We start from the raw sequence: 14,242 nt of genomic DNA, 5'->3' as shown, positions 1-14,242 counted from the left end.
TGTCAGGTATAGTTACAACATTTATATAGAAAGTCCTTCATCCAGGGAAAGGCCCTGCAAATAAAGCTTAGCTTAGTGGGTCTGGAAAAGAGAGACTAGGTCAGTGATTTTTATTGTGTAATATGTAATTCTTGCTCCTGTCTTTGTTAATGTTTGGTTTGTTAGATAAATAAATTCAAAGGTGATTTTTTCAAAAAATGAGAGAGAGTATAGGACTGAGCTAAAGGAAAAGATAAAGATGATGGAGGTTTTTGTTTGCTCCTGTTTATGTAGATGATATTTTAAATTGGATTACAGAGCTTTGTACATGGAAATAAGAGACTGCTTAAATATATTAGGATCGGCTTTGTTTTGTGTAATGGCAATGAATAGGGAAATGATTAATCATCCTTGTTATTTATTTAATAAAAAAGAAAAGAGTGCTGCACACTGATCAATCATCATGAACCTTTTGCAGGTACTGTAACACTGGATGACTGCTTCAGTTAGCACATGTTGTCATTCCTGTAGATAATAGCTCAAGGACCAAGCTACCATAAAAACTTCTTGATCACAGTGGCTTCTTTTGTGTTGGTGTAGCAATAGATCCAGTTTCATGTATTCAGAAGGTCAGGACCTTGTCCCTTTATAATAGAGAAATATCATGTGTTAAAACCACTGTATCTTTTCCACTGAAAAACCTCAGGACATAATCATTTTTGAGTTACTTTGTAAAGATGATAATCTGTAATGTGTGGAATGGATATGGCTTCTGTTGTTATTAGAGGAGATATAAATGGAGAGTGAGGGATAAAAGAGCTTGATATTAGACAGCCTGTAAAAGTCATGGCATTGCCAGCTTTGGACCATTTAAATATATTAAATAAACATAGGAGGAAGGAAGTAGCTTGATCCTAATTTTATTTGAGGTGAATTAAATTCCCTTTTTTAAATTCTCTGCTAGAAAATAGTCAGATTTTAAAATGCTTTCTTCTATACATGTTTTTTATCTTTAGTATGCTAAGACTACAGAAATCTTAGATATTCTGTATCTTAAGGATACACAATTCCTTTGTAAAATAATGGTATAAATGTTATTTCTTACCTTGTTAAATATTTAATCCTAAAAGGCTAGAAATAGGGAGTTATCTATAGCTGCTGTAAGTAACTGTGGAGGAAAGGATTTGAGTTCCAAGATATCTTGGAAAAAAGTTTACTCTTGAATATTAAATATGAATTTGTTATTTAATTGATTTTTGCATAGTTTTGAATTTTATTTTTTTTTACTTCTTGTATTTCTTTCCTTATTCTGTGGGCAGCAAAGAATGTGGGTATCCTTTCTAACTAGAGTATGACAAGCCTTCTCTCTAGGATGTCAGTTTTTTGTCAAGCTTTACAAAGTATTCTTCTAAACTCTTCTAATCTTTTTGGCCAGATTTTAAATTGCTGAACTTTAGTATGTATGTAACATGATAAATAGTAGTGTAAACAGTTGTTAAATGTTACTTTAGAAAGGTCTTAGCCATTTCTTATGGGAAGGTGGTATAAAGCATCAGTCTTTGATTTTTATTTTTTTTCTCTGCTCAGTGCAGAAAAACAATGGGAGGATGCTGCTATGTTCTTCCTTACAGTTCTCTACCCCATATCTGTAGATATGCAACACATACCCTCTTTCTTTTTTCTCAGTTTCAAGTTGCTGTATAGCCTGAGGAACATCTGAGCATCTCGAGCATTTTTTCTTCCTGGCAAGCAGAAGTAGAGCCTGTGCCTTACAGTAGTTGTGTAGAACAGTCTGCTCTCTGAACAGGCAACTTTTAAACTCTTACAAAAAGCTTCTCTGTTTCATAAATACAGAATGGTGTGAAGAGTACATGTCTTCTCTGAGCCCAGTGGTCACTGTGAATCAGCTGAGATTTGATGGGAATGAACTGCCAACCAAGCAAACTGGGTTGTGTAAAGTGGAGGATTCTCTGTAATCTCACTTCTCTTTTTTTTATAGGTCAATGGCACGGATGCAGATTATGAGTATGAAGAAATTACTCTTGAAAGGGTAATATGCTGAATGTATTCTGTGTGAAATGGGATTTATGATATGAAAAATAGCAATTCAGTTCTTACTCTTTATTTTAGGTAGATTGTTTGATTTAATGAAAAAAAAGTACATTCAATTGCTAAGCAGGAATTGAAAGTTTGATGAATATCCTTGACCATTGAGAGTAAGATGGGGGAATGACTTCTTGTCAGATATCGTGCATTTAATGTTGCTGCCTAGACTTGTAGAGAGTAACAGCACAAATTCTGATTTAATCTCCTGTATTGCTTTTTTTTAAATAGGCTTTTGCTTATATATCATTGAGTTTTATATTGAGATTACAAATGGCACCTTGTCACATGCATTTCTTTGTTAGGTTTTCTATATTGAGAGATAGCTCAGTTCACTTGAGGTGCACTGTTAACAAAAAGACAGAAAGAAATTATTGTGTCTAATACCTGTGCAGTTCTGGTGGTTATTGAGAGGGTGAAGAGGTCTTGCAGTTGATGGTAAGGGCAAGCAATCCTTGAAGAGAAAAATGTCAGTCTGAATCTCTGCATCTGTGGGGATAAATTAAAGGTGGGACACAAGCTATTTAAAGGCTTTTCTCTAGGAAAAAGAATGTGTCACTAATAATTTAATGAGGAGCGAATATTTGTATGAATAATCTGGAAAACCTGGCACATTAGAGATATATTTTATGTAGTTTATCAAGTTCAGTGAGAAAGCTGTGGGGCTGGAACTATCTCTTACAGGTATACAATGACTTATGTTCTCCTTACATGTGTGTAAGATGTAATAATGCTTATTTTCATAGAAGTAAGTTATATATGTAGCATACTACTTAAACTGTCTTTAAATATTTTTCTTTTCAGTGAAAATTATGTAGATTTGGTTCTATAGTGTATCAAATACATCAGAATACCTTGTCCCCAAAAAATAAATGTGTAAATGTTTTTCCCTTCTACCTGTAGGGAAATTCAGGACTTGGCTTTAGCATTGCAGGTGGTACAGACAACCCACATATTGGGGATGATGCAAGTATTTTCATTACAAAAATTATTGCCGGGGGTGCAGCTGCACAGGATGGAAGATTACGGTAGGATGAATTTCTGTGTTGGGTATTGTATTGTATTTTAAAAAATGGATAGAAAAATTTCTGTTACTTTTAATAGTTTTATCCTCCTGCATTAAATGTTAAATAGGTTTTCCTTATGGAAGTGTTTTGTAAATAATGAAGAATGTTTGGGTCAATCAGTATATGTCTCCCAAACGAATGATATCTGCAGCTTATGAAAATTAAGTGAACTTTTTCTATTTTGTAGTATAAATTTATTATGCCACATGTTTCATAGTCCTTGATTCAAGAAAAAGCTTAGACAGGTAGGATAGGTAACTTGTGGTTATCCATGTGTGGATTTTCTGATCCACAAGGTAGTTGAGTTTATTAATAACACTTTTTTATGCTTGGTAATAATTCAGTGTCTTAATTTTTCAAAGATACCTATCCACATTGAATGGAGGACAATTTTTTTTTCTCTTTGTGTTACCAGGAACTTGCCCCATCATTTCATGTGCAAATACCTGATGTATTATGGGTTTTAGTCCTAATGAGCTTATTTCAAGGCTTCATTTTAGCTTGTTGGCCATTGTCAGAGGTACATCTGGCAGGACATGGTGACAGGTGGGCCTGGCATTGCACTTAGTGTAATGAGGGCTCAGTGTTACTGCAGCAGCATGTTAAATGGAGTGGAAGGCCTGCACTTAAACTGCTTGTGGAAAGCAAGATTGACTTGTTCACATCGTGGCTTAAAACAAGTGTGTTTTCATTGTGTGCCTTCTAGGTTTTGATTCTTTAAATTCTGTTTTATAACTGTAAACAAAAGGTTATTTATACAAACATCTTCTCAAAACACTGTCAAAATGAGGCCCATACAATAAGGTGCCCTCTTCAGCTGTGAATTAAATATCCCTCTTAAATGTTTCCTAGTGATCCTTGATTTGTTTTTAAGCACTAATAATTAATTTTAGAGCATTGTCTTGAATGACTAGAATTTTGGAGATAAATCTCTGTATTTTAAAGTGTTAAACTGTATTTTAGTGTATTATAGATAAAATATTAGGCTCCTGATGTGTGCACTCTGACTGTTGCTGTCTCCAGGGTTAATGATTGCATCCTGCGAGTAAATGAGGTGGATGTTCGGGATGTGACACACAGCAAAGCCGTGGAAGCGTTGAAAGAAGCGGGATCAATCGTACGATTGTATGTCAAAAGGAGAAAACCAGTCACAGAAAAAATAGTGGAAATCAAACTTGTGAAAGGCCCCAAAGGTACGTTGGAAATATAAAGTTTCTGTTTCATAAGGATAGAATTGAAATTGTTCTTGTAGAATGCAGGGTTTTCTTTTAAATGATAAAAATGTTTCTGACTGCATCTAGTAATCTTTAAGTACATTAAAATTGGAGGAAAATACTTAATTGGATTACCTATTAAGGATGTTTGAGAGATCAAAAGTGATTTAGGGAAAGTAATTACTGGGCATTATAAATATATGGATGCTATAGCATGGTGAGGCTTATAGCTTGGCTGTGCCCATATTTCACAAAGCATGAATGATCTGACTTTTGGTTTTCAGAACTTGTATACAGGTTAAATCTTTTCTAGAGCTTTATTTTCTAGAAAAGTATGGAGTTCACTTGAAAAGGCATCGGAATTACTTTAGCCAGACTATGATATATATTTGTGTCATACAAGGTGTGTTATCATTTATGTAATAATTTTGAGTCCAGTGAATGCAAAAAAGGTTTCTTGAGTAATGCCTTTATCTTCAAGCAGGTCTTGGTTTCAGTATTGCTGGTGGTGTAGGAAATCAGCATATACCTGGGGACAACAGCATTTATGTAACCAAAATCATCGAAGGTGGGGCAGCACATAAAGATGGCAAACTTCAGATTGGAGACAAACTTTTAGCTGTAAGTAAGAGCTGCATTTTTTAAATGATCATTTACTTTTGGGTTCAATAGGGGCATGATTCAATTTGTGGTTAAGCTGCCTGGAAATCAGTGATAAAATTAAATCTGCATCTTTCAAAACCATCTCATCAGGAAATCAGAAATTTATTCCTCAGCCTAATGTTCCATGCAAAACCTGTATAAACAGTATGTTTATTTCTGATGCCTGCTATTATTTTTCTGATATCTGAGTGACAGAATTGTAAAAAAACATACAATGGGATTGTTTCTCTTCTAAAAAGAGAAGAATGGAATGGAACTCCTTGTACTGGTGGCTGGCCAGCCTGTAGTGAAACTGCTGCTTATATTGCATTTCAATGTTTGTAATGCTTCTGAATGGCATTTTTATTTTTTTAAAAAGCTTAAAATAGCTTCAAAGTTGAAGCTATTTTCTGTCTTCTATGCAGAAAGTAAAAATAACTTTCAACTTTCTTAAATTCAATCCACAAATTTTTTGTCCAGATAGAAAAATGAGAGCCACAGCCATAAATTTCTGAATGTATTTCTGGATTGTTAACTCTTGTAAGGTGAATTGATCTGCACCTTCTTCTAGCAGTATTAGCTTCTCTAAGAATACAGATGCAAAGAATTTATTTAAAGAATAGTTTTCCCCCACAACTAACAATTGGCAAAGCCCAGTTGTTCTTGCATATTATGAAATTAAATTATGAAAGTATCTTTAGTCCCTTGGGTTCAGTGCAGTACAAGCTTTATTTCCTGTGTTACCTGGAATTATCTGCAGAAGTTTCTTCCCTTTCATAATAAGAGAGGATCAGCAGCTCATTCACTAAGGCTGTATATGAGATAGTGATTGTTAAGGGATTTTTTAAAATGGAAGCATTAGCTTAAGATAGTTGTGGTTTGTAGTTGAACTAGTTCTTGTTACTTGTCATGTAAATCAGTTATTCTGGTATCTTCTCAAATTTTGACCCCTGCTTTTTGACATCATGCCAGAATATATTGTCCCATTATAAGATCTTGAACATAATTATGTCATGACAAGTTGATGTGGGGTTTATTCTTATCAGAGGAAACTTTTCTCTATGTAATGCTTGCAGTAACAGACTGTATAAGTGTGCACACTTACAATATTTTGAGTGTCTTATTTGTCCCATTAGCTCCCCAAAGTCATGTGTGCCTTCTTTACAATGTTGTGGTCAATACAGTTTATTATAATCCTTCATAGGAATAGTTGTCTTTCTCATATTTAACAAAGCCTCTCATATAGTTTTATGTAACCAGTTATGTCTGTGGCACATGAATCCTAATAAAGACTCTCAATGCCAGTGTTCCAACAGCCTTCAGTGAGTGTCCTATGAAAACAGTAAGTTATTCTGGGTTGAGAATGTTTGTTTTTCTCTTCAGGTCAACAGTGTTTGCTTAGAAGAAGTTACTCATGAAGAAGCAGTGACTGCCTTAAAAAATACATCTGACTTTGTTTATCTGAAGGTTGCAAAACCCACCAGCATGTTCATGAATGACAGTTATGCTCCTCCTGATATCACAAACTGTAAGTTCATCTTATCTTTCTTTTTAAGATTTTAACATATTTCATTTTTAGTATTTTAACTGTTGCAAGCTTTTAAAAATTATAGGAGGCAAAAATCTGATATGAGTTGTTTATGAGGAAAATGATATGCTATACAGAACAACATCCTATGGCTTGTATACTGGAAAGACAGCAGGAACAGGGCTCCAGGCATGTGTTTGTGGCTGTCATGGCCAGTCCTAGAAACTCAGTGTTACTCATCACTTGCTGATGAGTACAAGGGGAGAGAACAAGTGCCTCATGCTCTTGGGGGTGTGAAGAGTAGAAAGCAATGCACTGGGAGGGTGTTCAGTTTCCTGTGAACTAAAGAGGTTGGTGATACTCTGGTGTTTTTCCTGTTTTCCTGGGGTTTTTTTGTGAACTTGCATTGACTTGAATAAACTGAATTGGGATGATGGGAACTTCTTGCTCTGGTGCCTGCCTGTGATTGTGTTAAAAAATTCCATGTTAACTTATTTGAAGTCTGAATTCAGTTTTGACATAATTATTGACAATTTAAATTAAAAAAAATGATGAACACTGTATTAAAAAGTAGCTACAAGAATTTCTTGTTGACATAAAGGTACTACTGACAAGAGTATTTTCACAGTCAAACATACAAATCCAGAAAGTTCAGGGGTGAACTACAATGTAAAGAAATATTTGAGTTGAGTATACTTCAGGAGGATTGTTATAATTTAGTGGTTGGAGAAAAGGAAAATAATGATATAACTATCTTTTCAAGGCTGAACAGACTGACTCTTCTGGATGACCAATTTTACTCATGTTGTCACATGAAATGGTTCTAGGAGAGAGTTATTTTATGTATTGCTTTGTTTCCTGCCATCAGATATGTGCAATTGATATGTAGCACTGATCTCTTTAGGTACTTCTTCATATGAGAAACAGGAACACTTTGGGACTGACAGATGTAATTGAAAACAGTATGTGAACAACGAACAGAAGTGCAGCACAACAAAGACTGAAGTACCCTATAAGCCCATCATTTATTGGCAATAGCTACAGTATCTTAAAATGTATTTGTAAGCTTATTGAATTACAATTTGGAGCTAATTAGGTTTTATCTCCACTGTGTTATTAGAAGGATGCTCTTGAAGTCTCCATTCTTTGATATATCTAATTTTCAGCCTCCACTGATTCTTCCCCAGTTTTCTACCCATATATATTATGGTTAGAGAACAGCCATTTTCCTTTACTGTGTCTCGTTTGTTCAATTTTCCCACTGTTTCCTTGGAAAGTAGACTTCCTGTTCTCTCTCCATAGAACTGGTCTTTTCATATATTTCACCTGAAATTCATATTTTTTGGAACAGAGAAATATGATTTTTACAGTGTTCCTGGTAATGTTGCAGTAATGCAGCTACACTGCTGTGGACTGGGATGTGACAAACATTGAAGTATATAATCTCTTAGTACTGCACCTTAACTCAATCATTGGAATATTTACTTTGCTCATCTTTTGTGGGGACAAAGGCAAAACCTGTAGAAATTTTGAGGGGAGGAAAGTGGAGAAGGACCTGATTCCTGATAATCCCAGTGCTGATAAATCAATGACAGTGGCAAAGACAGTGGCTGTTGGTTGTTGGACCTCTCGTCATGCAGAGATATTAATTTCTCTCAAATGGTGGATGAACTGGAGATTCAGTTCATTGAAGGTAATTGTTTCATAACATGGAGCCATAAGAGAGGCAGTGACACCTTCAAGATACCTTCTCAGCATGTCCATTGGCTGGACAGATCAGGAAAGTTCTGTCAAGGGTAATCCCACATAGCTGCCATGAGGATCTCTCTGCCATTTTGCCATGAGTCCTTAATTTCTCAGTGAGTATGACTTAGTGTCACATCCATTACTGGAGATAAATGGTCTGGTCACACATGTAGGCTCCTTTTGTCCCATTACCATCCTCCCTCCAGAGTTTATCTCTGTTTGCTCTCCAAGGGTGATTTGAGAGATGGTGGCATTCTGTGCAGCCCAGTATCACATCCTTTGTGGGAAGTGTCACTTCTGTCCTTTTACTGAGAAGTGAAAAGCCACTCTCCTGACCTTGTCATGTACCTCAAGCTCCAGCAGCTGCTTCTGGGAACCTTTCTCCTCCTGCTCAAGCACTCTGAAAAATGTCATGGTCGTTTTTCTCAGATTCCAGGCATCTTGTCTGTCTGTCTTTGTCCTTTAGTGACCCTTGACAAGATTTATGGGCTCTCTGTACTTTGGAGTAGATTTTCTGAGTTTTATTTAATTTAGCTACAATTCCCTTGAGTTCTCTATCTGAAGATACTCTGTTTTTCACTGGCTCTGGTAGACCAAAGAACTTTCCTCTGCAGAGTGCTGGGCTCTTTAATGAAACTCTAGTCTGTTTCTTTTCCTTACAACAGGAAAGCCTTTTCTACCCAAGGCTCCATGAACTTGTGTCTCTTTGATCAAAGCACAGCTGGCTGTTACTGCAGCTGGTGTGGAAACTGAACCTACTGCTGGGATTTTGAACCCAAAGCAGACCTAAAGGTCTTGCTGAGGTGTTTAATGACTTAATTCCAGGAAATCAGTTTAGTCTTTTCTTCAGTCTTTCACTTATGAAAAACAACTGTGCGTGTCTGAGCTGCTAAAGGCTGTTTTTCTAATACAGAACAGAACAAAAGCTTTTCCAGTACCTCTCAGCTTTTGCACATGTACAGTGGAAATCTCAAAGGGAGACATTAATCTCCTCAAAGGCCAATTCTGCTTTATAAATGACATGATAACTTTGCAACCAGAAAGCCTCTGCTTTCTGCAAGAAGCTGCTGAGTTAGAGAACTCTTACCAAAAATTGGTGACACCTGTATATAGTATTTTATACTGCATTTAGCAGAGAAGTACAGGGCTCAAGGGCTTTAGATTGAGAATTCTGAAGTGCTTTTACCAGATGGTAGATATTAAAGAGGCATTTTCTAAGATCATCTGAATTGTGAGTCAGTGTTAAAAGAGTTACCAGGTTTCTTTCTTCACCTACTTGGGAGGGGTTTTTTGTTTGCTTATTTTATTTCTGGGTTTGTTTTTTTGCTTTTTTAAAAAGTCTCATTTTATCAGAAATACCTAAAAGCACAGTGCACAGTACTTGGTACTTTGCAGAACATGCAGTAGATTGTTCACTGTGCTAACTTGTGTTGACATGGTAGTTAATTCAAAAGTCCAAGTTCAGAATTTGGTTTGTCTCTAAGCTTTTCCCTCTAGAACTGGTCTTGTTTTGTTATAAGGCTGCCTCACTTGCCCTGGTGATGATGATTTAAAATGCAGAGTTAAGGATACTGAAGAACTGTTTGAGAACAAATTTCAGTGTCTAGGCTTTGTGTAAAATCTGATTTCTTTTAGAACTCCTGTAGTAAGAGTATCAGCTACACAATAGTGTGGCTTGTCAGGTGGTCTGATGGCTCAAATAAAAGGACCAAATAAGTTAGTATCCATATAGCTAATTAATAATTTGATATTTCCTTGGGGTTAGTGCCTTAGAATCAAGGTATGTTTGATCAGAGGTTTCTGAGATTCTGATTTATGACAGTATTTATTGGGAAGAGTACAGATGCTGTGCCAACATTGTGCACCTGGGGCTAAAAATTGAACCCTGTCATTTGATATTTATCAGAGTGAATGAATGGCTTCCAGCTGTCTGTGAGGGAAGTTACTACTGAAAATCTTCTTAGAGAAGAGTTGGAGGTGTTCAAGACCAAAGATTCAGCAGGGAATGAATGTGGAAAAAAAAGCATTTGGTTGTCTGCTGTTGCTCTAAAGACTGGGATGTGAATGGGTGATGAAAGCTTGGCCATGGACCTGGAACAGTTGATTACTATGCCTGTTTCTATTGCTTCTGTGAGATTTGTATTTTAGGTCTTGAGGTGTGGATTGCAAGGCTATACAGTTACTTTACAGTGCTCTGCATTTTCTGACTCAAGAAGAATGCAATTAGGGAAGACTGTTCTTTTTGAGCACATTGCCCTCTGAGTGCTGTTCTCCACTCTCTGTCAGGCTGAAAAATGAGAACCTCCAGTACAGAAAGTATGGAAGTGCAACAGAAGTCCCCTCCCCATGTTTATTGTGTGCAGAGGAACAGCACCCACTGTGGGTGGGTGGTCCTGTGGAGCACTGGGCTCAGCTGATGTGTGTGATAATCACAGCTGTGAGCCTGCTGGAGGGGGCATGGATCAGTAGCAGTGCAAACTGCCTCCCTCATCTATACAGAAATGGTGGTCATTAAATGGTTCCTGGAACAAATATCCTGTAATTTGTTCATATACATGCTTTTAAGTTATTCAGTTGTAATATTATCAACAAGGTGTAGTACTTGCTGTTTAAAACAGCAACATGGGAAGTGCATGTAGTAGAATATCAGAGTCAGAAAAGTGGCTAAATGGTTTTTGGGAGAGAGAGAAATTGCTTCCAATACAGGCCTCCTTTGAAGATGCATCAGTGATGCATTTTTGACTCCTAATTAATTTCAAAGTATTTTTTCCTTTGTGTTTTTGTGCATTAGTACAGTATTTCCACCCTGCATTGAGAAATAAAATACTGGAAGGTAGGGAATAATCAGTTTCTTCATTAGACATGAATGCCTTATCATTTCTTAAATGGCCTAAGTACAGGAAAAGAAGAATATGTAATAACAGTAAAAGACAATAAAGCTTTCATTTTATTGCCCATTTTAGAGATTGTACTTGTGATTGGTGTCCTCAGCTTACAGATAATAGGAAAATAATAGGAAATCTTCCATTTTTTTCCTTTTTGTCTAGAACTGTCTTAGGTAAAGGAGAGGGTGGATTTGGAAATGGAATTTCTTCTTAAGAGTCTGACTTTTCCTGTCAAAACAAGTTGTTTTTATGCATGCAGTTTTCTGTTTATCCAAAAGACAGTTCCTTTGTCAGTTCCATCAGTAATAATATTTACCTGGAAATAGAAGTTTAGATTAAGATTCAAAAAGTGATGGCTTGCCTTCTATTTCTGTCATGTTCCTCATGAATATGCTTCAGCTATAACTTCCATCTGAAACATTTTCAGGAAAAGTGCAGGGATGGTTTTGTGCAGGAGCTCCACAGAGCAGCCTCTTTGTGCCTTGTATAGGTTTGCTTTCATAGCACTGAGAGCACTGGCTTTGAGAGAGGACCAGACTGTTTCAAGCAAGTAGCATATGTAAAACTTTATAAAAGATGCAGTCTGTGCTGTTGTGGAGCTGTCCACAGGTCTGAAATAATAAACTGTTGCATTGATTGATAGCTGAGTTTTAGTCACATGGTGAAAGGATAAAAAATGTAAAAAGTAAGGTCATGTAATAGGTAGTGTGTATGTTTCTCAACATAGTGCAGTCAAAAGCTTCAGGAACCCAAAAAACAATCATATGAGAAGTACTGTAAGTCAATGAATATAGAATATGCATCTAATTACTTCCTTTAAAATATGCATCATTATGGCTACCATTGACTTGTTAAAAGCAATTTCAAATTCATTTTGTGGAATGAGATAATTTAATGCAGGAACAGAATGTACAGAACTGCTATACTGTGCAACAGTTGTTCAGTTTTTTTACTCAACACCCATTTTCCTGTAGTTGGAAAAGAGCTCATAATGTCTTGCATTTAATTTTTTGTGCTTTAGCTTTTTAATTTTCTGAGAAAAAACTGTATTATTTGTGGTTTTGTTTTAAGCAAAAAGTGCGTGCAATGACATGGCAATAATAATGTTGTACTAAAAAACTTTTTTCTTTAAGTGAAAAGCAAATATTGCAATTTGGTTTGGTAATTTTTGTGGAAATCTGCTAAATTGCTAAATTTATCTGCTTAATTGGTAAAATTTCAGTGTGATTAAAAACACCCCAAGTTTTGAAGTTGACAGTTAGGTGTCCAAATCTCTTACCAGTGCACAGAACCTATGTATTGTACAGGGACAGACAGAAGGAAGTGAGATCCATAAAATCCTTGCAGGGAGTACAAGGATGAAGGTGGAATGTGTGTTACTGCTGCTCCAAAAAACTGTGTTAGGAATCGCATATGTTGAACAGCTCCAAATTTTTAGGGGATTCTCTAATGTGAATGCTTATGTTGATCATTTAGCAAAAGCAGCATTCTCTTTGCTTTAGTCCTCATGAAGCCAAGCAACAGGAGGGAGCTTCCTTCTTTTTTTTGTTATAGGAGGGCTCCAGGTACCTCTTGCACTTCAGTTCTGAGTTTTGCTGAAGCCTCTTGTGTATCCAGGATTATGATTTCCAGAAGTTCTGCACAATCTCATGCAGCTGAGGGGTGATGTGTCTGAATAGCACAATTCCTTTATCAGCTTTTAAACTGCTGAAGCTGTTAATAGTGGGTTTTAGTGCTTGCTGAAATGTTGACAGTGTTGCATATGACATGTGAAGAATTTATTGCACACAGGTCTACTAGGAATCTAGAACAGTACAGGCACAATCCAGCCCAGATTGGGTGGTTTGAAAGATGGCTATTTAGCAATAATAAATCGTGTATATATACATATATATCAAGAATACTCTTGGTAAGTTTGTATATGATCCAGCCTTTTTATAATGGTTTAAAAAGGAAAAAAACAAAAGGAGAATATGCAGATTGCTTCAGAAATAAGTGAGCTGTATGTTCAGTTAAAGAGGTTTGGGTTTAGTGTAAATCCTCAAAGGTCAGCTACTCCATCAGATACAGCAAGTAAAAGCAAAGAGTCTGGCAACTTTAATAATACTGAATCTGTGAAGAGTCCCCACCCTTCATGTTTGAGCCTCAAAGTTTGAAGCACATACTCCAGGAAAAAAAACATTTCCAATTATAGAGCATGCTTTATAATAGCAAACAGTGGATATGACTGTGCCTTAATGAGCACTGAAAATTGATATGCCTAACTTGGAAATATCATGCACCTTCTTAATTATTTATTGGAATAATTCTTCTGGTGCTGTAGGATATTTTCCATCAATTGTAATCACTAAGATGCTAAATTTCTTCTGGTATACGTGTTGTGGTTCAGTTAAAACTTTGCTTCAGTCAAGTTAAAAACAGCTTTAAAACAGATAAAGTTCCAGACTGTTCTCATGGGCTTCAACAATCCACAGTAACTGTTCCTAAAAAAGTTTTACTTGAGACACAATAAAACTGAAAAATTTCAGTACTGACTTAGTGAGGAAACTGAGGAAAGTAAAGGTTTAGCACACTATTTTAGAACTATGATATTTATAATATGTCATTTAAACTGCTGTAGTTTGTTTTTAAAAGAGTTTGTTTCAGTTGTTCATTTGTTTGAGTTCCTCCAGCTCTTTTTTGGTATTATCCTAATGGCTTTTATTGTTTTCCTTCCCCCTCTGTGAAGCTTATTCTCAGCCAGTGGATAACCATATCAGTCCATCTGCCTACCTGGGACAGTCCCTGCCCCCAGCATCACCAGGGCGATATTCACCAGTTCCCAAGGGAATGCTTGGAGATGATGAGATTACCAGGTAATGAACAACCAAAGCTAAGTGTCAAATTGAGTAACCAGGGAAACTCCAAGATGTGTTAGTGGGCAAAATCCTAGTGAACACTATATTTTATTTCAAGAAATAGATGTTACCTTTTTAACTCTTGTAATATTGTTGTAATGATAAAACTAGGTATATTTATGTGTATATATACACACATGTACTTTATTTATCAGTCCAAGAATGGCATTAAAAACAGAAA

At 36.1% G+C, this 14,242-nt stretch overlaps 1 protein-coding gene across 6 annotated transcripts in view; it reads left to right on the top strand.

The window, feature by feature from the left end:
• DLG1 (discs large MAGUK scaffold protein 1) overlaps positions 1-14,242 on the top strand; it is a 139,323-nt gene that overhangs the window by 86,514 nt on the left and 38,567 nt on the right. For all 6 annotated transcript variants that reach the window (XM_056498726.1, XM_056498725.1, XM_056498724.1 and 3 more), the window contains 6 exons: positions 1,979-2,029; positions 2,986-3,110; positions 4,173-4,342; positions 4,848-4,984; positions 6,389-6,533; positions 13,893-14,019. In XM_056498726.1, coding sequence (XP_056354701.1) covers positions 1,979-2,029; positions 2,986-3,110; positions 4,173-4,342; positions 4,848-4,984; positions 6,389-6,533; positions 13,893-14,019 — 755 coding nt within the window. The remainder of the gene's footprint in view (positions 1-1,978; positions 2,030-2,985; positions 3,111-4,172; positions 4,343-4,847; positions 4,985-6,388; positions 6,534-13,892; positions 14,020-14,242) is intronic.

The sequence above is a fragment of the Oenanthe melanoleuca genome, chromosome 9 (assembly GCF_029582105.1).
Source record: "Oenanthe melanoleuca isolate GR-GAL-2019-014 chromosome 9, OMel1.0, whole genome shotgun sequence".
In the NCBI taxonomy this organism is placed as follows: Eukaryota; Metazoa; Chordata; class Aves; order Passeriformes; family Muscicapidae; genus Oenanthe; species Oenanthe melanoleuca.
The sequence above is the reverse complement of the archived record's forward strand: the minus strand, read 5'-3'. Positions and strand labels throughout refer to the sequence as shown.